General features: G+C 39.8%; 1 protein-coding gene across 1 annotated transcript in view; it reads right to left on the reverse strand.

The window, feature by feature from the left end:
• HDAC9 (histone deacetylase 9) overlaps positions 1-25,006 on the reverse strand; it is a 506,624-nt gene that overhangs the window by 147,946 nt on the left and 333,672 nt on the right. Inside the window, exon 19 of the mRNA XM_081970663.1 lies at positions 20,440-20,485. Within this exon, the coding sequence (XP_081826789.1) occupies positions 20,440-20,485 (46 nt within the window). The remainder of the gene's footprint in view (positions 1-20,439; positions 20,486-25,006) is intronic.

Raw genomic sequence — 25,006 nt, forward strand, 5'->3', positions numbered from 1 at the left:
AACGCAAACTGCTTTCAGTCCTGAAATTATGATTTAGATGAAAGAGGACAGAGGCAAATATAAGGATTGTTCCTCACAAACTGAAACTAAGTTTGCTCAGCGTAAAGGGGTTATAAATGGCAAATAAGCAAGAAATGTTGAACCTTGGAAATGACAAGGAATTTATTGTCCAAGATCAATAATGCAAAACTCTAGCTGCAAAAGCAAATCACAATCACTGTCCAAAATTGATTGACATGAAGTTTAACAAATATCAGACATGAGTTTACTGTAAAGTTTGGTATGTTCAGACCTTTTTTATTTTATAGTAACAAGGGGGCATAACATTTCATATGAACTAAATGAAATCTAATATATACCAGTGCTGAATTTCATCTAAACCCTGCAGCATTTAAAACTTTTTGAGGCCATTCTTTTACAGAGCACAAGTAGGAATTTATGTGAAGAAGGATACCCTGGAATCAGTGCAGACAAAATTTTGTGGCTCAGTCTTTACTGCACTTAATGCAACATGTCTTGAGACAGGAATGCCTGCAATCTAGATCAGGGCTTGGAAGAAGATAATAAACTACTAGCTGAAAATGCAATTCTTTCCAGTTGACCTGACTCCTCTAGTTTGAATAAATAAGTTACCTTCTCCTTGGAAACAGGAGCAAATGTTGGCATTATACGATTGTTCTTTAGAGTATTACCAAGCCAAACAACTGCTCACCCAAAAATAAATGATATGGGATTTTAGATCACAGTTAATAGCTTTCCCTAAGATGGCAAAAATTGGGTGAATAAGGGCACTAGGGAACTAGCAAAGAAACTACAAAATCTAATGTTTCCCAAACTGAGGATACATTTTTCCAAAGCTAATGTCTCATTGCTGCAAGGCAAATATTCCAAAACCTCTTAAATGAGCATAACTTCCCACATAGTTATCAGGAGTTCAAATTCATATCATAAGTATTGTTATTTTATAATTCTAGATAGATATTAGGTGTGCTTACATTCTGTTCCTAATATGTAAATTTACATGAAGGGCAGAAAATTTTATGTGGACCATCTTTTAAAACATTCAAAATGCCTTATCTCTTATGCAGTACCCAAATTCTGTTACCAAAATGAAAATAAGTCATAAGTGGTCATAGGTCAGGGGTGGGTTTTAGCCGGTATGGACCGCTACGGGCATACCAGTTGGTGAAATTTAACATGCCTTAGTGTACCCGTTCGTCCGGGAGCCCCAAGAAGCCCACATGGTGTGCGCTGCCCTCTTCTCTTTGATAGCTGCCTCGTTTCCAATGAAAGTGGTGAGGAATCAATGCAGAGGGAGGAAATCACATGGATTCCCTACCCCCTTCATTGGAAATGAGGCAGCTGTTAGAGGTAAGAGCAGCGTGTGCATGTGGGCTTGTCCAATGAATCCTCGCCTCCTGTTCCTCCTGCTGCTGTTTGAAGAAGCCATGCAGGGGGTGCTCCCTTGTCTTTGATAGCCACCTCGTTTCCAATTGGGGGGAAGAAATCCATGTTTTTCCTCCCTCTGCATGGATTCCCCCCCAATTGGAAACAAGGTGGCTATCAAAGACAAGGGAGCGAACCCCACATGGCTTCTTCAAATAGCAGAAGAAGGAACAGGAGAGGAGTTCCACATGGGGTTTTTTGAACAGCTGACTCCCCTCCTATTCCTCAGGCAGCTGGATTGGGAATGCGGGCCAGGCGTTGCTGCTGTGGGTATGACTGCTGTAAGGAGGAAGAGGGAAAATAATAAAAAGATCCGCAGTGACGGGACCAGTCTGCCATGGAGTGACTCACCACGCTCCCCCTCACTGCAGAGCTTTTTTCCCCCTCAGCTTGGCTCTTCTTCATTCCTTCCTTCCCTCAGCACCCACCAAAGTGCTGCCCCCACTCAGCTGCCCCCACTGCTGCTGTGCCCCCTCGGCGTGCCTGGTTGCCAGCCTGAGGGGGAGCGAGCAATGGTGGCATGGGGCGGCTGGCAGTGGCAGTGGCTACTGCTCCTGGGCTGGCTGTGGGTTACGCTGCTCGGCAGGCAGTGCACCGACTCCCCTACTGCTGCCACTGCTGCCGCAGCAGTAGCACCTCCCACCCACAATTCGTTCCTTCCCTCAGCACCCACCAAAGTGTTGCCCCCACTTGGCTGCCCTCACTTCCGCCATGCCCCCTCTGCATGGATGGATGCTGGCCTGAGGGGCAGTGAGTGATGGTGGCATGAGGCGGCTGGTGCTCCTGCACTGGCTGTGGGTCGTGCTGCTCGGTAGACAGTGTCCTGACTCCCTCTCCACCGCTGCGCCACCTCAGCAGCAGCACCTCCCACCCAAAGAACCAAGGTGGAGAAGAAGATCAAGAGACGTGGAGCCACAGACTCCCCCTTCCCCGCCCCACAGCTCACCTCTATGGGTGAGATCAGGGCGCACGCAGGGTGAGTGGTTAGTGACCAACTTTAAAGTAAATAGGGCTGTTTGTGACTAAATGGGACAGAGAACATAGAAGGATGCAAGGGAACATGGAGGTAATCTAGTCCAACCCCTTCCAAGGCAGGATCCTTATACTTTCTTCTCTTTGAGAGCTGTCAGTGGCAGAAATGAGGGAAATGGTGTGTGTGTGTGTGTGTGTGTGAGAGAGAGAGAGAGAGAGAGAGAGAGAGAGAGAGAGAGAGAGAGAGAGAGAGAGAATGAGAAAGAAAGAAAGAGAAAGAAAGAAAGAAAGTAGGAGAGAGAAAGAAGGAAGGAGGGAAGGGAATGAAAGGAAATAAGTAGGGGAGAGAGACACAAGAAAGAAAGAAGGAAAGAAGGAAGGAAGGAAGGAAGAAATAAAAAAGGAAGGAAGGAAGGAAGGAAGAAAGAGAAAGAAAGAGAACTTTTGATCACAATTGAGCCCAAAATTTTGGTTGCTAAGCAAGAGCATTGTTAAGTGAGCTTCACCATTTTCCAAGTTGGCCATGCCCACCTGATCACATGACCTCCAAGCCACTCCCACAAATCAGGCCACACCTACAGAATAGGTTCTAAAATATTTTGAAACCCACCACTATTATAGGTGTAATTATTCTGTTTTATTCATCACTTTAAATTTACTACAAGTTAGCTATCTAGCTTTAGGTGACATGTATTTTTAGTTTATAGATTGTAATATTTTACTTCCATAGTATGGAAGAATGTTATGGTACCATAACATACCCTTATAGTAGCATATGTTACATTTTTATTACTGATATCCTTGTTGTGCTAGTATTTTATGTTATCTACTTGATTATATTTCTGTACAATTTCAAATATTGATGGTCATTGACCAAATAAACAGTTTTACTTCATTTTATCTGAAATTTTATGTCAACATATTAAAAAATGGCTAGTGAGAAGACTAAAAAACCTGGATAAATCTAGATAACCATTAGAATCAGCAAGGAATTGCATTTCTTTACTATTGCCTAGTAATTACTCAGATTTTGCACTATAGAATTAATAGTGTAACTAAGATCTGCTCTTGCTTGTGAGATGTAAGCAGTGCTATTCAAAATCCGCTTGTCTTTTTATCCCATAACCGTCAGATGAACAGAATAGAGCTACCATATCCAGCCTACACATTTTAAACTATAGCACACTGGAAACACACAACTTGGTTGTCATCTAGATTTTCACAACCAAATTGTGGTAGTTTCTTCCATTCCTTTTCCTCATTCTGAGAAATCTATGTAAGATTATCTTTTCATATTTTTGAGCTTGCCTAACTGGAAGAAGTGATGGAGGATCCTGTTGATGGCATTGCTTCTGAAGCTTCCCAGGATATCTATATCCAGCAATCTGTATAAGGGCCATTATAGTGTTGTTGTGGGTTTTTGTTTTTTGTTTTTGTTTTAATAAAAGCATGGGAAGATAGGAATGCTGCAAATCATTGAGAAAATGGTGACACAAGAAAGGCAGGACATTCACATGTGCACAGGTGCATATCATGGCCTCCTTGTAATGATTTGAAGGTTATTATAGTTTAGTGCTTAAGAAGCTAGACTACAACAGAAAGACTAAGGTTCAGTCACTAGAATCATCAAGTAAATGGCCATTCTAATTATCAAAACTAGTATAATCAAAGAGAAACCAAAGCTATCAAAATAATAGCTGCAACCATTTAACTGGGTTCCAATTCTTTTAAATGCACTTCACACCCTGAACATTTAGAAATGAAGGAAATGGTTTCAATAACATGGTCAACTTTTTATAACCCTCCTGGATCCCCCCTACTCTCAACCAAATCTACCTACATACACAAGTACTACACAGCTGTTACTACACAGCTGTTATTGCTGGAGAACAAAATAAAAGAGTTGGAAGGGACTGTGCATGGTATATTTTTATGCAAGGTGTTTGAGAAGACTGTAGGGCATGCGAAGAAGACTTTATCCTACTGCAAGTGTTCTTTTAAATGTATGTTGCCAGACTTTAAAAAAATTGCACTGATCAGAACAATTGTAGGGAAACTGGATATGAGGTTAAATGCTTTTTTAAAAATGCAAATAGCGCAACAGAGAGATGGTAATTATAATGTTTCGGTTTGCTGTCGGACAGGATTTAACCCTTTCCCTTCCTGCTGAAATACTAAGGAAAAATTCTCTGGCTTGATTAGAAATCACTGATTGCCACATAAGGATGTTATTAGCCTTGATGAAACCTTAATGTTAATGTCCTCATCTTTGTGGCCTTCCTTTGAAACTTCTCTGCTAATATCTTCAACTCAGAAACATACCCAGTACTCCAGGTGTAGTCTTACCTCTGAAGAATAGAGAGGAATAATAATGCCCTGTATCTTTGATACAAAGCTTCTTCTGATGATGCTAGGATCAAGAGCTCAGAAGGCAACTAGAGTTTTGGCCTTATTTATTAATTATTATTAAATTTGTTTGCCACCATTGAAGGGACTTGGGGAGACTTACAGCACAGCATTAAAACAATAAAGCCATAAAAGATAAATATTTTTAAAAACAATAAAAATAAAATTACTGTTAGATATTAGCATATATCGTAGTAAGTCTCCTCTCTGGTCCGCCGCTACGGCGGGAAACAGGTATCGTTCTGATTGGTCGAGAGGCGTACCCGATTCCTATAAAAGGGGAACCCTCCGACCACAGAGCAAGCTGGATCACTACTACTACTAATAAAGAGCTGATAAGTCACTACGTGTCCGGAGTCTGTTCTCTCGTTGCCCAAATCTAACATTGGCGACGAAGGTGGGATTGAGAGACAGATAGGACGAAGAAAGCTACTTCAGGATCCCAGGATTCGATCCAGCCCAGGAATTCAGCAGTAATTCCGGCAGCCATCTCAGGACACCGCAGCGCGGCAAATTCGAACGAAGAGAAGATGGCGATGCACACTCCCCCCGCTCCATTCGACCCGATGAACGACGAATGGGACGCATACATGATTCGTTTCGAGTGTTTTCTCGAAGCGAACGAATACACGGGTATAACCGATGCCCGAAAGAAGAATATCTTCCTCAGCTACTGTGGGCGAGATGTTTTTAACACGGCCAGAGACCTCTCCGAGCCTACTCCGATACAAGCGGTATCATGGACGGCGTTACAACAGACTCTACAAACTCATTACGCGCCAAAACCTTCCCGCCACGTTTGCCGCCAGGAATTCAACACGCGGAACCAGAAGGCGGGAGAATCAATCAACCAATATGTTGCAGTTCTACGTAAAGCAGCGACTCATTGCGAGTTCAGGGATCTGGACGAGCAAATCCTGGCAAGACTTGTGTGTGGATTAAAGGACATTTTGCTACAAAAAAGACTATTGGCCAATCCGAATTTAACCCTCCAAATAGCACTCAACGAAGCAAGAGCATCCGAGTCAGCAGAAAAATCGTCGGAAACAATACAACGAGGGTTCAACGTAAGCCAGCCAGCACCCAGACACACCAGAGTCCACTACGAGGACACCGATCCAGACTACGAGGGTTCCGAGTTCGAGGACAGTCACCTGATGCGGAGCAGTCACATGAGGCCTGGGGGGAGACCCGGATTCCGTTTGCCGCCCTGCGCAAGCTGCAGAGGGAATCACCCCTGGTCTACCTGTCGGTTCAGGAACGTTGTTTGTTCACACTGCAACAAACTTGAGCACATCGCACGAGTGTGCCGGAGCGAAGTCCCTGCCTTCCCACGGCAACCTCCAATGTACCGCCAACAGAAGCCCAACCCAGGGGCTTGGCGAAATCAAAAAGGGCGCCCAGAGAGAAATCCACAAGTGTTTACCCAGAGAGAAAATTCCCATAGAGCTGAAAGGGCGTATTCCCAGAGAGATTACACACAAAGAGCTGAGAGAGCGTTCTACCAAGACGCTCAACGAGAGTTTTGTCAGGATACTGATGCTGAGATAGAGTTGACCCAGAGAGAAGAATTGCGAACCTACCTCACCACAATAAGTCAGGTCCGCACCAAGCGGCCTAAAAAGCTGAAAGTCACAGTCCTCTTGGAGGGCTCTCCTTGCGAACTGGAAGTTGACACAGGATCGTCCTTGACGATCATTTCATGGGCCTCCATGAAAAAGGCTATCCCTAGCCTCAAAAAGAGCCAACTACGCGCACCAGACATCCTGCTACGAGACTACCAGGGGAACCGAGTCCCCATCATGGGCCAAGGCACGTTCCAAATTCGTTTCAAGGACATCGTAGCCCAGCTGCCCGTGACCATCGCCAGCGCGCCATTACAGAACCTTCTAGGACTAGATTGGTTTGAAGCCCTGGGGTTAGAAGTAACCGGGATCAACGCCGTGGAGAACAGCAGCGCTGATCAGATTTTTAAGGAGTTCGAGGATGTGTTCAGCCCCGGTCTTGGTAAGTATGTGGGTAAACCAATCTCATTCAATTTAGATCCTAAAGTGGCGCCAATCCGACTTAAACCGAGACGAGTGCCTTTTGCACTCTGCCCAAAAATAGATAAAGAGATCGATAAGTTAGTTGAGCAAGGAATCCTTGAGCCGGTGGATCACACGTGTTGGGAAACTCCCATTGTGACCCCAGTTAAACCAGACGGGTCAGTCCGCATCTGCGCGGACTATAAATGCACAATTAATGTCGCGCTACAACAAAGTGCATATCCTGTGCCAGTAGTACAACACTTATTGCATTCGTTGGGGCCAGGAAAGATATTTGCTAAATTAGACATGGCACAAGCTTACCAGCAGTTGCCCGTGGATAGCGCCACAGCGGAGGCCCAAACTATAGTGACGCATAGAGGAGCATTCAAATGCAACCGGCTACAATTCGGTGTGAGCATTGCTCCAGGTCTGTTCCAGAGCGTCATGGAACGGCTTTTGCAAGGGATACCGGGAGTCGTCCCCTATTTCAACGACATCTTGGTGTCCGCTGCAAACGAGGAGCAACTATTAAAAAGAGTCAGAACTGTTTTGGCCAGAATCAGAGAAAAGGGCCTCCGCCTCAAAAAGGAGAAATGCCAAATTAACGTGCCTAGCGTAGAATTCCTGGGATATAGAATTGATGGTCAGGGAATAGACCCCACTTCAAAGAAAATTAAGGCGATCCAGGACGCCCCCACACCACGAAATCAGACCGAGTTGCTGGCCTTCCTCGTACTACTTAACTTCTACAGCGTTTTTCTGAGACAGAAGGCGACCGTTGCTGAGCCATTACATCGACTACTCCAGAGGAATTCAACATGGAGATGGGGACGATCCGAAGCAGCAGCTTTTGCCGGGGTTAAGCGCCTACTCACCACCGACTCGCTGCTCGTGCAATACAGCCAGACGCTTCCGCTGGTATTGACCTGCGACGCATCCCCATTCGGAGTCGGCGCAGTCCTTAGCCACAGGATGCCAAACGGGAACGAAGCAACCATCGCTTTCTACTCCAGGACTCTTTCATCGGCCGAGAGGAATTACAGCCAGATGGACAGAGAAGCGTTAGCTGCTGTAGCTGGAGTTAAACGTTTCCACGAATACCTCTACGGCCACGATTTTGAACTGATTACAGATCATAAACCACTGTTGGGACTTTTGGCGGGAAACCGCCCCACACCAGTCTCCCTTTCTCCACGCATGACCAGGTGGACTGTTTTCCTGGCCGCGTATTCATACAAGTTAATTCATCGACCGGGCTCCACTCTTGGACATGCAGACGCACTTAGCCGCTGCCCACTTCCGGATCTCTTGCCAGACCCCACTCCCAAGGTACCGGTATTGTTAATTGACTGTTTGGACTCTGGACCGGTTTCTTCCTGCGACGTTGCCAGATTCTCGGCTAAGGACAATATAATAAAGCAAGTTCAAACCTGGGTTTGGAGGGGGTGGCCGAAAGGGAACGTGGGCCCGGAATTCAAGCTATTTTGGGGGAAACGAGATGAGCTTTCAGTGTTGCAAGGTTGTTTATTGTGGGGGGATCGAGTTGTTATTCCTTATGCGTTATGTAGAAATGTATTAGAAGCGTTACATGTGGGGCATCCGGGGATCGTTAGAATGAAGGCGTTAGCAAGAAGTTACATTTGGTGGCCCAACATGGACAAAGAGATAGAGGAATGGGTGGCCACTTGTGATCCATGCCAGGAATCGAGACCCGCACCCCCGGAAGCACCCGCCACTGAATGGGAGAAGCCTAAAGCACCCTGGTCGCGAATACACATTGATTTCGCAGGGCCAGTTCAAGGTCAGACTTTCCTTATAGTTGTGGACTCATACTCCAAATGGCTAGAAGTAGTCCTAATGACTTCAACCACGGCAGAGGCAGTCATTAAGGTTCTACGGCGACTTTTCGCCACTCATGGCCTGCCCGACCTCCTGGTCTCAAATAATGGGCCCCAATTCACGGCCATGCAATTTGAAACGTACTTAGCAGGTCAGGGAATTTGGCATGCCCTGGTCGCGCCATTCCATCCGGCATCGAACGGACAGGCGGAGAGAATGGTGCGATCCGCAAAAGAGGCCCTCGCTAGGATGGGTCCAGGTGATTGGCAAACACGCATTGACCATTACCTCCTAATTCAGCATATTACCCCCAGCGCAACGACGGGTAGGAGCCCCGCTGAACTACTCATGGGCCGCCGTCTACGGTCTCACCTGGACCGTCTTCACCCAAATTACTCTGCCACATCGCCCCCAGACTCAACAAGCAAAATTCGGAATTTTAGCATAGGGGATTCAGTATACGCCCACAACTATGCAGGGGGAACATTGTGGATGCCGGCAAGGGTCATTGGCATCACGGGTCCACGATCATATTTGCTAGAGCTCGAAGATGGACAAAATTGGAAAAGGCACATCGACCAACTACAAGGTCGCCTGACACACTCAGACCTACGGGCTGCAGACGAAAATTATCTGCCAGCACAAAGTCAGCCATCGGAGAACCCCAACACAGAGAATCAGGACACCTGCGAGCCCAGGGTAGAACAAGAGGTCGAAGGCGGAACCGAACAACGCCAAAGCAACGAAAAACAACAGACCCCCGAACGCGAAACAGAAAAAGCAACCGATCCTGAAACCACTCCTAGTCAACCAGAACTGCGGCGTTCCACCCGTGTAAGACAAACACCCACTTATCTTAAGGACTATGTAACAAACCGGAATGCTCCGTCGAAGAGGGGAGGGGTGTTAGATATTAGCATATATCGTAGTAAGTCTCCTCTCTGGTCCGCCGCTACGGCGGGAAACAGGTATCGTTCTGATTGGTCGAGAGGCGTACCCGATTCCTATAAAAGGGGAACCCTCCGACCACAGAGCAAGCTGGATCACTACTACTACTAATAAAGAGCTGATAAGTCACTACGTGTCCGGAGTCTGTTCTCTCGTTGCCCAAATCTAACAATTACAATCAAAAATAAGATTGCAGTTAAAAGATGAGAGAGGAAACAGGGTGGTGATGGTGGAGGTGGGATTTTCTCTTAATCCATCAACCACCACTTCCAGCGTGATGCTCTCCTGTTTGGGTCCCAAGCCAATGGCAGAATCAAGTCTTCAGACCATTATGGTAAGTCAGAAGGGTGGGAGCCAATCTCACCTCAGGGATAAGTACCTTATTTTTTGGAATATAAGACTCACCTTTTTCCCTCAAAAAAGAGGGTGAAAATCTGGGTGCATCTTACACACTGAATACAGTATTATTTTGCTTCCTGAAACCTCGCCCCCTTCACTAAAATGGCTGTGCATAGCTTGTAGGAAGTTTTCAGAGAGTTCCTGGGGGCTGGGGAGAGCAGAAAAATGGCTCAAGTTTGGGGGGCAGCCGCCTGGAGCACTCTATAAGCTTCCTAATGCCTTTTTTTGTTTTTCACAAAAAACGGGCCTCTTTTTGCTCATTTTTGCCCTCTTCCCAGGAACACTCTACAAGCCTCCTAATGGGCCCATTTTCACAAAAGGTTTGCCGAGTACAAAAACTTTTTTAAAAAATTTGCCTCTTCAAAACCTTGGTGCATCTTATACTCTGAAAAATACAATAGTTCCAAAAGGCCCAAGCGAGGGCATAGAAGGCTTTTCTTCTGGACCATGTCAGCTGAACTTCATTGACTGATAGGGCCCTCAGGATACTTCCCCTGCCAGCATGGTAGGGTAGGGTAGGCCCATTGCGGTGAGACCATTCCATGCAGGGTTTAAAGGTCATAACCAACACCTTGAATTGCATCCGGAAACAAACTGGCAAACAGTGCAGCTCATAGAGCAATGGAATAACATGAGCCACTCCAGGTAGCCTAAGAACTGCCCACCCATTGCATTCTGTGCCAATTGTAGTTTCTGAATACTCTTTAGTGTAGCCACATATAAAGCACATTGCAGTAGTCCAAACATGAGGTGGCAATGGTTTGAGTGAGTGGGTACAGTGACCGCAGATTCAGGAAAGGCTTGATTTAATATAAAGTTTTAACTTGCTTGATAAACTCTGGAGTTTGTAAGAAATGCCAGTGTGTCATATCCGTCAGGCAGTAATGTTAGTAATTGTTGGTCATCAGTAACTATCTGAAAATGTATCTGTTGACATCAACCCTGTTCGGTTTCTCAGACATTTTTGAAGCTTTATCAATATTACATATACATGGTAGCTTGGTGCAGTAGATAATATACTGTATACTATAAATCAGTGGTTCTTAACTTTTTTGGACGAATCACCCCCTTAAGCCATTGAGGAAGTTATCATCACTCCCCTCCCCCAACATAACCTCTCAATCACAACACAGGGAAATAATTCTTCAATTTATGCAAAGATATTTTTTGTTTTCTTTAGAATTGTCATCAGGACATATCGATGCAAATAATTTATTTCAAGTCTTTTTCCCATATCTCAACTGAAAAAATTCTGATGCCACCCATCACTTTACTCCCAAACTTCGTGATACATGTATTTCATTATTATCTTATTTATTCAAGACACTTAAATGCAATGACCACTGAGAATAAAATTCAATTGTAAGAAAATAAAATGCCCGAAAAAAACAGTAACATTTATGATTTAATTACAAATGAATTTTAAGAGGCAAAAGAAATATAAAAAGTGCATAAGAACAAACCGCAATGCAGGAACTAAGAATTTCAAGACAAAAACTCTGAAACTAAATTAAGATTCAAGGAAAATATATATTCATACACACTGTAAAATGGATTAAAAAGACACAAAGAAAATTTTTACAGAAGGAAAGCAACAAAAATCAGAGCGACAAATTTAATGTCGAAAACTGAAGAAATATATATATATATATATATCTACACAAAAAGTTTACATGAAGAGCACAACAAAAAAAATTGAAACCATAAAACTGAGAAAATATAATATCGAACTGGAATGCACGCTAAAAAAGTACAATACAAAGAGACACACAAATTTTTTTACAGAGCACAACAAGAATTCGAAAACAAAGCTGAAAACTCAAACTGGAACGTGAAATCCAATGCAAGCAAATACAATGATAAGAGCTGAGACAATTATTAACGTAGGAAATGTATGTACACAAAAAGCAAAAAAAGAACATCAATGGCTGTCTTGTGCTTGGTGAGCTGATGCCAATTTTTTGATGTTTGGAACCATTTTTGTTAATCTCATTGTTAAATCACCATGCTCAGTGATCTTCAACATGTTCCTTGACCTAAAAAGGATATGTTGGATGGCGCTGAAGCCCCTCCCCACTAAGTAAGTGGAAGGAAAGGCTAAAAGAAGCAACTTAACTTTCTCACAATATTGGGTAAGTGTTCCTTATTTTCACCCAAAAAGCTTCACAGCTGTAACTCTGAAATATGATTGGGCTTCACAGTCATATTTCAGATCTTCAGTGGCTCTTGCAGTTTGGGATGAAGTTGTGCAAAGTCTGCTGTGAAAGGATTTAGCACCCAAGTGGGCACTTCCAGATTTATCAGATCATAGAATCTGGTTTCCATATCTTCTTTTAGTTGCTTCAAGTGGCAGCAAAAAACATCCAAATCTTCTTCTTGGAGTTGATGTTCATTACCAAGGCTTGGGAACTGATACAGCTCCTAGCGAATCATATTGCTTGCAAGGAGATCCAATTTTGAAATAAATGAGCAGATTTCTCCTTTGGCCTTAAGAAAATTGATTTTATCTCCATGCAGCTTTATGTTCACTTCATTCAGCTTGTCAAAAACATCAGCGAGATAAGCTACATCCAGACGTCGAAGTTTAAGAGAACTTCTTAGACTTGGATCAATAGATTCAAGAAATTCGACAACTGTGTCAAAAAGTTCATGGAATCGCCACAAACACTTTCCTTTTGAAAGCCACCTTACTTTAGCAAAAGGAGATGATCAAACTCCTCATTTTCTTCACAAAGCTTGTGAAAAAGTCAGTTGTTCAAGGTATTTGACTTAATTTTATTCATAGCGTTAATGACGTAACGTATAGACTCATGCAAACAGCCACTCAAATTTTTTGAGACAAGGTGCTGTCTATGAATGATGCAATGGACAGTCATAACTCCAGGTACAACTGATTTTAGATGAGCTTGAAATCCGCGATATCGTTCAACCATGGATGCAGCTCCGTTGGTTGCACATGCCACGATGTTTGTCAAAAGGATGTTTTTTCATTAAAAAACTCTTCAACCTTTTTAAATATTGAAGAATCTTTTGTGTGGGTGGCTAAATTTTGAGCAAATAATGGTTCTCCCCCGATCTCTTCATTTCCATTGATGAAACGGACATAAGCCAATAACAAGGCTTCATTTTCACAAATCGTTGACTCATCAATCTGCATCACGTATTCTGTATATTTCAAGGTGTCAATAAGCCTTTCTTCCACTTCCACAATTTCATCAATTCTTTTTGATACAGTGTCATTGCTTTCTTCTTTCTTCCACAATTTCATCAATTCTTTTTGATACAGTGTCATTGCTTTCTTCTTTTTTCCACAATTTCATCAATTCTTTTTGATACAGTGTCATTGCTCAAAGGAATCGATTGCGTGAAAATGCTTGTGCTGGGCCCCAACATGGTAGCAACAATCTGTTTCACTGCTGGTAAAATCAACGTTTCTCCAATAGTGTGAGGTTTGCCACATTTTGCTATCAACAACAATACTTCATAGGAACAAATGAGCCCCTTGTTGGCGTTGAGTGACGATTTTCCAAATAACTTCTCAACAGTGCTACAACCCTCAAACTTGACCTTTAAGGATTGGAAAAACGACACCGGTTTGTCGGCTTTATCTGAATGAATTCTTATCAAATGGTCTTTCAGTCGGGAAGGCTTCATCACTTCATTTGAAAAAGTTTTCTCACAAAGACGACAAAATGGAAGCTGTACGTTGGAAGGAGATGGAATGAACCCCATCGAATATTGGTGACACTTCCTCTTCTCGGTCATGTTGAGAGGTCTTCGAAATGAAAGGCACTAACTGCAAATTAAATTTTCCACTGCACTGGAACACTATAAAACACACGTGGACATCAATAAACCTAGTTTCAACAGTTACGTTGACATTACAGCTGACATCACAGGGGACAGCCACTCAGCATGCAATATTTTGAAAGAAGCGATCAACCCTCCATCACTGCCCATTCTGGCCAATGGCGTGCCACTGTAGGGGTAGAGTGATAGAGGCTGCTGCGCAACACACATGAAGATGAGTGATGTGTATTCACATATGTACGGCGTTCTGTACTGAAGCTAGCTGGAGGAACATTTTAAAACACAGTTCAATCCACTAATAGTGAGCGATCTGATGTTTTTGTACAACAGAAAAAAGTCTCAAAAGTGTCTCCAAAACTTCTCGCTCCATCGCCCCCATATCCCCACCCTTCCATTCCTTCTCCCCTATGTTGCCCCTTTTTGTTCCATTCCCCCCCAAAAATGAAATTGCCCCCTGGGGCGTGATATCACCAAGGTTAAGAACCACTGCTGCTAGAAGAGACCTGACGTCACAACGGCATGACGTGCGATCTTACTGTTCTGAGATCGCAGTTGAATTCCTGCCGCTGGATAGTCCATTCTGACCTAGACTGTCCCGCAGAGATGGTGATTGAGAAGGGTACCTGCTGCTGATCTCAGTGACCCCACAAAGTTCCTGAAAGATCCAGGAATAGCCTTTTTTCTGGCGACAGAAACGCAGCGAATGAAGCTGCTGAAGTTGGGACAGCTCTGGAACAGGAAGAAAGTGGAAAGAGAAAGTGTGTCGAATTGGTGAGGAAATTTTATTATTAGAGGAAGAGACTACCCAAGAAAAAAAAGTAAGTTAAGTTGATTGAAGACAAAAGACTGTAGGCGGCGAGATTGATCTGCATTGAACGTAGTGTGTTATCCAGTTTATAATTTCTTTTTTTTTATGGATAGAAGTTTTGCAGGGGCTCCCTATTTTTTAAACTGAATGGATTAATTTTTTCTTTTTTTTCTTTCACTTTTGCTTATACCTATGGATTAAAATTCTCCTTCTTTTTTATAATGCTTGATTTGCTTGATTTGATTGTTTTTTATCTCCATTTAAGAGGTTTTTTTTCTTTCTCAAGCTTGGAATATAAAGATGAAAATAAGAAGGATCATAAAGAGGGTTGTAACAATAGGAAGAAAAGCAGTTACAATGCCACTTAGAGGCTGGAGGCTGGATACATTGTTTTTTCTTCTTTCTCTTTGATCACTTGAGATTCAAGGTTCTTTCAGCTTGTTTACTGACAGTAATAGTAGGAAGTGCACAAGTTGTTTATACAGGTGCTTTTTGGAAGTTCTGTCACTAGCTATTGGAGAGAAGACAACATTTTGACTTGAAAGATAATAAATGAACCTGTTTGAAGTTTATTAAAATAGCCTTGAACCCTATAGTGGCAATATCTGCAAAACTGAAAGAATGACCCAGCAGGAAAAAGAAACTGTAATATTGCAAATGATTATGTTTGAAATTCAAAATCTACTAGTTGTGACCGAGAGAACTGAAAAGAGTTTGGAGAATATGGAATACAAAACAGAAAAATCTGATGGAGAAACTGAGGATGTTTACCAAATGAAGAAAGTGGAGGATAGAGTTCAAAATATGGAAGAAAAAATGAGCAAAGACATAAGAAAACTGTGGATACTGACAACAAAGTGAGCGTGGTTGGTAATGGCAAGAGCGGAATATGGAAAGGGGAAATGGATGGATTGGAACTCTACCCCAGACTTCAAAGCACAGATGAAGAAAAGAGAGAAAAATTGACGGAGATAAGGAGAGAAATCTTGATAAAAGCATTAGTGATAACCAAAGATAAGCTGATGGAAAGAGCAGATATTGGGTTTCAAGCTTTTGTGAGATACGAAAAGAACAGCATGTTGCCAAGGGAGGTTTATACAAGATTTATTAAGAAAGAAACTAGAACATTAATGCTACAAATGGCAAGAGATATAAGACCGTACTATTGCTGGAGGGGTACAGGTTGATGCAATGAAAATGTATAATAAAAATTAAGCTAAATTTACTTCACTAGTAGTATGTATAAAATGAAGTGACAATAGCTATAGTTAAATGATGATTAATAATGATAACAATACATATAGATATATTAGTTTGATAATATGAACGTTCATATAAACAACACATGGAGATTATGAGAGGAGGTTTAAAAGCTTTATCTAGAATATGTTATAAAGATATATTGTGATTGGATGATTTTAGGATGATTTAATGGAATGTTATCAGATAATCCTATTCTATATTTTGAATATTATATATAAAAGGACATAAAAACAATTATAGTCAAATTAAGGTTGAGATATAATAATCGTGATACACATGAATATAGGTGAATTTAAAATATGCGATTTGATATGAAAAGCAGGTGGTGATTATGGAAGAGATGCATGGAAGTACTGTAACCAACTGACACACTTTCTACAATTTGTAATGGAAGATGGTTTTTTTTTTATGTTTGTTTATCCCTGTTTAAAAAGAAATAAAATTTGTTTTTTTTTAAAAAAAGAACCACTGCTATAAATAACCAAGAAATAATTAACATCAACAGGCTTTTTAAAAGCAGAAAGTTTTGAAATGCAAGTATACTCAGTTGAGACATCAAGCATATTCAGGTTTCAGTATTACACTTTAAACAGTCAGAATCGTTCATGACAATGTTACAAGCCAGAATATGCAATCCCACTCTGACGTCTAAGACTTTTAAGGCACATATGGATTTATTTCATTCAGAGTTTCCTGAATGAACATAGCACTTGCAAGCTTTTGCAAATACTTCCAGCATAGTTCAATCACTGACATGTGTAGAAAAACTAGACCTTAATAAAGTCACAGATGATAGAAATTAAACTACCTGTCCCTGAAGTGTATGAGGAGTTATTTAAAGAGATTGGATGGCTTAAATAAAAATTAATTTGCATTATTCTTTGTGGAAGCTACTAGATTTTTACCTACAGCATGCAAAAGGTTTTCTGTTTTTCCCTATGGAAATAAAAAGGCCATGTAATATGTTCTGAAAGTAAAGGGTTTTTTTTTGCTCTTGTACCTCTCAGAAATACAGCAGTAAGGTAGAAGAATGACTTGGATAAAGGTCCAAATTGATATTTTTAATATTAGTCTTTTCCAGATTCTGCAATGCCCATCATTCTTAATTAACACTAGATGGCCTCTTCCCAGAGATGTTTCCTTATCAAATCACTCAATGCCTTCAACAACAGAACTTTAAAACATGGTCTTCATCACAAAAGGTGGGATACATTCAGAGATTTGCCTTGAAAACAGCCCATGTTGATACAGACATCAGCACAGGAAATGTTTTATAACATCTTATATTTTTAATGAACTGTTTTAGGATAATTCATAAAATAATAGATCATAAAACATTTTATAAAGTTTTCCAAATTTGAATTCTACTGGGAATCAAGGTCTCGGATTTAGGACATATTCTATAACTTAAGTCCAAGTGAGATACTGTGGTTCAAAAGTTGTTGTCTTACAATCAGGGGTGGGCTGCTGGGAGTTCAGAGGGATTCCGGAGAACATCTTGCTAAGATTCTGTGCAGTTCAGAGAATCCTCAAATCCCACTCCTGGCTGGCCCTGCTCACCCCACCCCTCCTAGGAGTCTCCACATGGACCGTTTTGGATGCAGGTAAGTGCAGGGCACGGGTGGAGGTTCAGGGATGGCAAAAAAGATGGCCTACCAAAAGCGGCCTCCAGAGACCCTCTGAAGCCTGGGAAGGCCATTTTTACCCTCCTGGAGGTTTGAGGAAAGCTTCCGGATCCTAGGGAGGGCAAATGCACACATTCACACAAACACACTGTGGTGCAGAAGGCCAACTAGGCCACACCCACCATGCCCATGCCCATCCAGCAATGGGCAACCCCTTTCTAAAATTTTTGATGCCCACCTTTCCTTACAATGCTCTGGTGCACCCAGTTAAAGGTTATGAAAATGAAAGTTTCAGTAATAGTTGAGACATACAGACATACAGACAGAGACTTTCTTCATGCTGGCTGTGGGATTATGGTTGTAATCAAATAAGAAAAATGGAGGACACCAAAACCATTGTCAGAGTCTGAAAGGTTGCTGAAACTTTTCAAAACTGTTCAGAAGATCCTGGGATTAGGAAGATTCTTACAAACCAAAGAGTATGATTTACAGCAATATTAACTTAGTGTCCTGCCAGAATCCCTTACTTAGAATGCAAAACTTTTTAATTGCCTTGGAGAGGTTTAAATTTTCCTTCACTTATTTGGAGACACTAGACTTTGTACCACAGTATCTGCCTATTGTTGGGCCATCTGTCTGATGAAAGATGAATATTTCATGTTTTTGTTGTAGCAAAATCATATCAGGAAATAGTACATGAATGGAAGAACAGTAAAAAGAGGAACAATTATAATTTCTAGCCTAACAGATTTTTTTTACAGTATATCAGATTAATAAGGTTGGTGTAATCATGGTCTTCGAAGGCTGATGTGCAAAGTATGTGCAGCCAATTTAGGGTAACCATGGTTGGAAAATTAAAGGAAACTAATATGAATTATTTACTCTTCTTCCATTTTTATTTTCAAAACTGAAGTTTTTTGTCAGGAGGTTCCTCTTTAAATTTCATATAGAAAGATAAGAGATATATGGGAGTGGAAATATTCTGGACAGTGGGGATTTTTTTGACATTACATTTTGATTATTGAACAAGGTAATCAATTTCTTTTGCTTATTAAGGAGTTCTGGCATCCTTGCATTTAGCCATCACAATTAATCCTGTTTTCACAGTCCTATCTCCCCACAATGTTGCCGACCCTCTAATCCCTATTTTATCTGCCTGTTCAAAAATGAAATATATGATGAGCAGAAATAGTAAATAATCTTGTTTCCATAGCAAGACATGGAGTAAAATAATTATTCACCATGAATGGCAACCTCTTCTTCTAGTAACTATTGTATTGTGAACCCTAACCCATTCATGACATATGAGAAACTGAAGAAACTTCTTGGATATGAAGTGAAACATTTTCAAGTAAAAAATCCAAAAAAATCAAGTTGCCTTTTGAAAAACACCTCTAGGACAACCATGACTTGGATGATTGAGAATATCCTTTAGAATCATGTGAAGACTCATCCAAGTAATGAACTGGAGGGCCATCCAGGTTGTGAAGTTCTTTAGAATGAGGAATGGTTATTGGACCCATTTGTGTAAGAAAAGCTATAAAAGCCAGTGAAAAATTTGCAACAAAATAAAAATGGTAAAAATTATAAAAAGAAGCATATAAAAATATAAAGTTATTATTGTTGTCTCCTTGTCTTCAAAAATGGCAAAATCTTCTTAAGGGATGTTGAAAACATGTGACAGCTCTTGCTGACATCCATTATGTTCATAGATATCCTACTTAGTTAATGTTCATTACATGTAATTAAACTGTACAAACTAGATTTGGTTTTCTGGCTCCTGTGGCATCACCTGTATGGTATACTCCATAGTCTTTTTTGAAATGAATTCCACCTTTCAGTAATTATATACAGGTATTCCAATATCATCTTTGTTTGTGCCAAGAATAACCAAACCAACCAAAGAAAACAAAGTTAATACTAATTTAACACTTCTGTATAACATACCTGGATTCCTACAAGGTGTTACATTCACTTTTATCCAGCACACCCTCATTCAATTTTAAAGACCTGACACTGTGCAGTGACCTTTCTGTTCCCACTTGTTTTTCTTCCTTTATTTTTTTTTAACAAAACTTTGAATTGGACAGCTGCCTTATTTTATAAGATAAATGTGGAATTCTCTTTTGTCTGCAGGATGGTCCCTTGGGTACCAGGACCAAAACCCAAACTTAGCTCTGACACAGCTGGAGAGCCCATTCCTCAACTAAACAAATGCCTTAAGCCCTTTTATGCTTTTTACAGCATGTCAAAATTCATATTGGCTGCCAATATTGATGTGATTCTTGTTGCCTCCTCTGAGCCATAAAAGAGGTAGACGGTTATCAATTTTTTGAGGTGTATCCAAGGAATTTGAGGGCAGACTCACTTCCAAGTTATAAATGATTCCAAAATCACAGACCTCTCAACGTAGAACATATTACATAAAGCAACATTTTATTTATTTATTTATGTACCATATTTGTTTAAACAACTACGAAGCAACAATTTCCTCAAAAGAAATTTGCTATACATGTAAGACTTAACTCATATGTAATTTGCTGTTGCCATTGGATTTTTATACCATTATTTATTTAATATTGATAATGTTATTCAGAATTTATTTTTGATGCAATCATTTTCCTTCCTTTACATCCCTCCTCGGAACCCATATAAATAATGTGGTCTTTAGTTTATTTCCTTGTTTGCAAAATACATTTACATAGAAACTAGTCTCTGAATGGTCACACATATGGCTATATTACTAATGCTCATCTTTAGTTATGTGCAATAATTAAATATATACTTATACTCATATGTGTGTGTATGCATTATATTCAATCATTATATATACACACACTCACACAAATGCACACACACACAACACTAGAAAACAGAAGCAAAAGCTACTTACACCAAGACCCCCACAGGGCAGCAACGAAAAAAGTTTGTGAAATGCACTGTCTGTATTAAAAATAAAAAATAAATTGAACATGAAAATACATCCTTTTTTACAGTACAGTACTACAATATTTTAGTAATTAATCAAATAGTAAAAACATTTCTTAAAAATTAATCAAAGAAATCAAATTAAGCTAGCATAATTTTGGGGGGAATGGTTAAGCAATGTACAAAGCTTCCAGAACAGATGTCACTAACCTTGTCCTCTCCAGATATGTTGGACTATAATTCCACCAAGATCCATACTTGCTAGAAATAATGGAGTTGTAGTCCAACATGACATGATTTTATACACTATAGTTATTTTGACCTTCATTTGTCTTTCCTCCCAGAATTCCCACCCTCCACCCCATAATGCAATAGGTATTCAAGAATTAGGATCATTCCGATTACAAACCAAGTACTACAAACCACTCTTCTACATTTTTTTCTGATATTTTCTATCTTTTTCCAAATATGACAAAACTGTGCATACTTGTCAGATGTAGCCATTGATTCATTTCAAACCATTACAATGTGAGCAGTTTTATTTCCAGTCCCTTTTCTAATGATTCCTGGCATTGAATTTGCCCTTTTCACAGCTACTACATACAAAACCAGCATTTTCATTGACCCAAAGCCTTTTTTCCTGGTTTGACTAGGTACAGCACATATGTGAAGTTGTGGAAGTACCTTGGTACCTTGCCCATGTCCAGTTTAGCAAGGGAGGGGAAGTCGTGATATGTCATGTGATGCTGTTGTGATAACATGAGTTTGACACACCTTCTGTAGATTATAGATAATTCTCAGCCATGACACATGAACCAAGTGTGTTTTTATATCCCCAGGTTATTCCTGGAATGGATAAAGCAAGACCTTTCAGGATTGTATGTATCTTAATCCTCATAGTTTTGCACAAATCAACCCTTCAGTAAAGAAAAAAAATAGTATATTCCTAGTAAGTCCAGGAATGCATCACTTGCTAATTTAAATGAAACTCTCTAAATATAGCAAGGAGTTGGAATGGGGAGATAACATGATTTATATGTGAATAATAAATTATATTTAATAATATTTATATTCATAATCTCATTTCATAAATACCCTTTCCATATAGTCTCAGAATCTACCATCTATGTCTCCATATATATCACTAATATACTCTCCGAGATATACTTTTGATTGTTTACCCATACAATCTCATGAAGGATGATCTCTTCTTTAAAATAGTGGGTAAATCTATTTGGGGGTTTAACCAAGTTTTTCATGTCATTATTTTTGGGTCAACTCAGTTTTGAAGAAACTGTTTTTAGCCCTCCTTCAAAATTTTCAAATCAATACTCATGACATTTTATTGAACTGAACCAAAATTTTATTTTGGCTTATTATTGCTACTTCTGACCTTCCATTGTAGTTAGAAGATTTAAAAGGAATTATCTGTGGTAACCTATTACTACAAGAACTTGGTAGAATTTATATTCTATCTCTGAAATCATGATCTTCTCATTCTATAAATCAATGCAGAGTTTTTTTTAAAATAATGCAAAACAGTTCTTATGATCTTCAGTTGAGATTAGTACAGGTACAAAAACAGAATGTTCCATTGCATATTGAACAGCTCACAGAATGTTGAGTAAGAGTTAATTGCAATGATTTTGTTACTAGAGATGCAACTTCCATGCAGAACATGGAACATGAATATATTACATATGCACTGGAAGTGTCCTGTTGCACAGTCAGTTATTGCTCTGATTAATCAGTATGAGTTGCACATGCATACATTACTGACCAAATCCATAGTACTAAACCCATTTGCTTTATATGGTTTGTGTATTTTTTTTAGAGTTTGGGTTTGATAGGAAGGAAGAAGATTTTTGTAAAACAAAGTCAGTATTTCTAGAGTTTTCTGCCTAGCCTTTCAGTTATGCCTATTTAATTTTTAAATATTATTATAGTTATTAATTTGTGTGTGCTTTATGTTAATACAGTTGAATGCATGATATTTTTCTTCTGATAATTCATTTGGGAAAATGAAATAACTTAATGAGTTAGTAAAGGTCATTGTTGTAGTGGCCAGAGACTGGACAACATTTAGAAGCAAATTTATAGTACGTCTTTTATCTTTCCCAATTTAAAATGCAGAAAATTATGGTACTGATTTTTAGCAATTATGGTAAAAGTCCAGAACATTTTAGGTGACGAAGACTAAGTGTCAAACTTTGTAAGTTTAATATGTGGACTTCAGCTTCCAGCATTTCCCAGTAACATGTTAAAGTTGCCAAATTTGAAAAACTCTGCTATATTCGATATCTGAACCCTGGTTTTACCATCCTGCCCTGGAATCATTTCAAGGAAGGGGGGCTGCAAGGTGATGGGTTTACAAATATGTTTTGATTATACCAATCAAAAAGAAAAATATTTAGAGAAGTTGCAAAACAAATAGTACATGGAAATCCCAGTTATTTTACTTTAGTTCAGGAAAACCCAATCTTGCATAAACTCTGATTATCTAGTTATTTCTGTGGTTGGCTTTGGAAAATGCAGTATTTAAAAGCTCAGGCATTCTGATGATACTTCTGCATACTAGTATTTGTATCTGATAGTGTCCTTGCCTGCAAGGCAGCTAATAGGAACCAGAAGAGTTTGGAGGTTTTCTAGTGGTTTTCATTACCAAAACTTCAGATAGTTATTCAGGTAAGAATAAAAAGTTAAGAAAGTCTTAGAGTTATGATATAATCACACATATTGGGCAGATACTGAGTATGTCATTTTTATTTAGTATGAAGCTTGAGCTAATAAGATGAGAGGGGTTGACACATAATTTTAGCATGTATGCATTTTGCTATCTTAGTAGCAAAAGAAGCTACAGAAAAATAATGGAAACTAAGAACTGAGCAAATGTTCTGAAATGCCCTTATTAAAAGAATGATCTATATTGTCAACTGTTAAAAGAATGACCTGTATTGTCAATTTCAATGACTTACAATGTGACACACAGTATACTAATACATAGTAATGCATGCATAAATGGTGAAAATGGTAAATTTTTCAGAGTAGTGAAAACTGAAGTTTCTTCCATCCCTTAGTAACTTTGATACCTTTGCTCGGGAAAAGAGGGCGGGGAATTCTCATATCTATTGTTTAGTTAAACTGAAGGTCCTATCCTTTAGAAAGATATTGGTCCTGTATTCTGTTGTCACATTATTGCATTTTGTTTTTAATGGTTGGTTGGAATATAAAATTGTTGATTTTTTTTGTTTCACCTTTTATTTTGTTATAAAGCTTCCCCCTCTTTTTTCTGGTTACAATATCAGTCCCTTGCACAAAATAGTAATTTGGAATTATGACACTGTAGTATTAAGTGGAAGTTTTAACTGCTAGTGAAAGATAAAGTCTGGTACATGTTTTACAAAACCTTTCTTAAACATAGACACATACATATGCCACTCACAAGCATTACACTGTTATATATGTTTCATGTTATATGCTCCATTGTACGCCGCCCCGAGTCCTACTTGGAAAGGGAGCGGCTAATAAATCCAAATTTATTATTATTATTATTATTACACATACAAACACATCAAATCTAGCCTCTTTGTCAAATACAATTGTGATTGTCTAGGAAACATCATCCACAGCAAGCATATGCCTCCTGATTCAAACTCCTGCAACATCCAAGAAAGCAAATCTCTCAAATCCATTGCAATGTAGTGTCAAACCCAAACAGAGTCGCAAATCCCTAAGGAAAAGTTGGGTGGTTTCCTATTAGGAAGAGAGCATAAGATAGTTGGACAAATATTTTGGGGGAGATTAAAGAGCTACAATTACATGAGCATCTTATGCCCTCATTAGATCCATTCCTGGTTTTCATTGTTCACGAGACAAATTCCCACTTGTTATTGTTGTTGTATTGTGCTAAGATTCAGTCTAGAGATCTGAACTCTAGATGATAGGCATCTAGGCCTTCTTTCTCCTACATAAAAACCAGTCTATTTTGGATTTGCCTGTCCAGACATTTTTCTCTTTATTCTTTGGACTGGCATCTATTTATGGCCAGTTTTCTTTCTGAAATATATTATTGTACGTTCACCTAAATTACAATATTTTCCCCTCTTAATGCTTTATACTTAATGTTCTATAAATACACCATGTGATTGTGGAAGGAAGAGGAGAAAAAGGAAGAAGAATAGCATTCCCTCCCATTTATAATTTTAAAAAGCCATAGTAATTGGATTGTGAGAACCAGTTTGTTTTCGTGGTTAAAGCACGAGGCTAGAAAACAGGAAACTGAGTTTCATGCCTTAGGCCTAGGTTCAGGTGACAAGCCAATCAGTCAATCCTGTTGCAACCTATGGTTCAACCCTTGGGTGATCTGAAAAAAAATGGACCTTGTACTTGCAGAAAAGAGGCAAGGAATCAATATAAAATGGATTCCCATATAATTTTATAAATGTAACTTAACTTAAATTAGCAATAATTTTTACATAGATTCAATCTTTTCCCTCCCTGCTATAACAAAGACTAAATCAAAATCTCAACAT

Source organism: Natrix helvetica, assembly GCF_964273705.1.
Source record: "Natrix helvetica genome assembly, chromosome: Z".
Lineage (NCBI taxonomy): Eukaryota > Metazoa > Chordata > Lepidosauria > Squamata > Natricidae > Natrix > Natrix helvetica.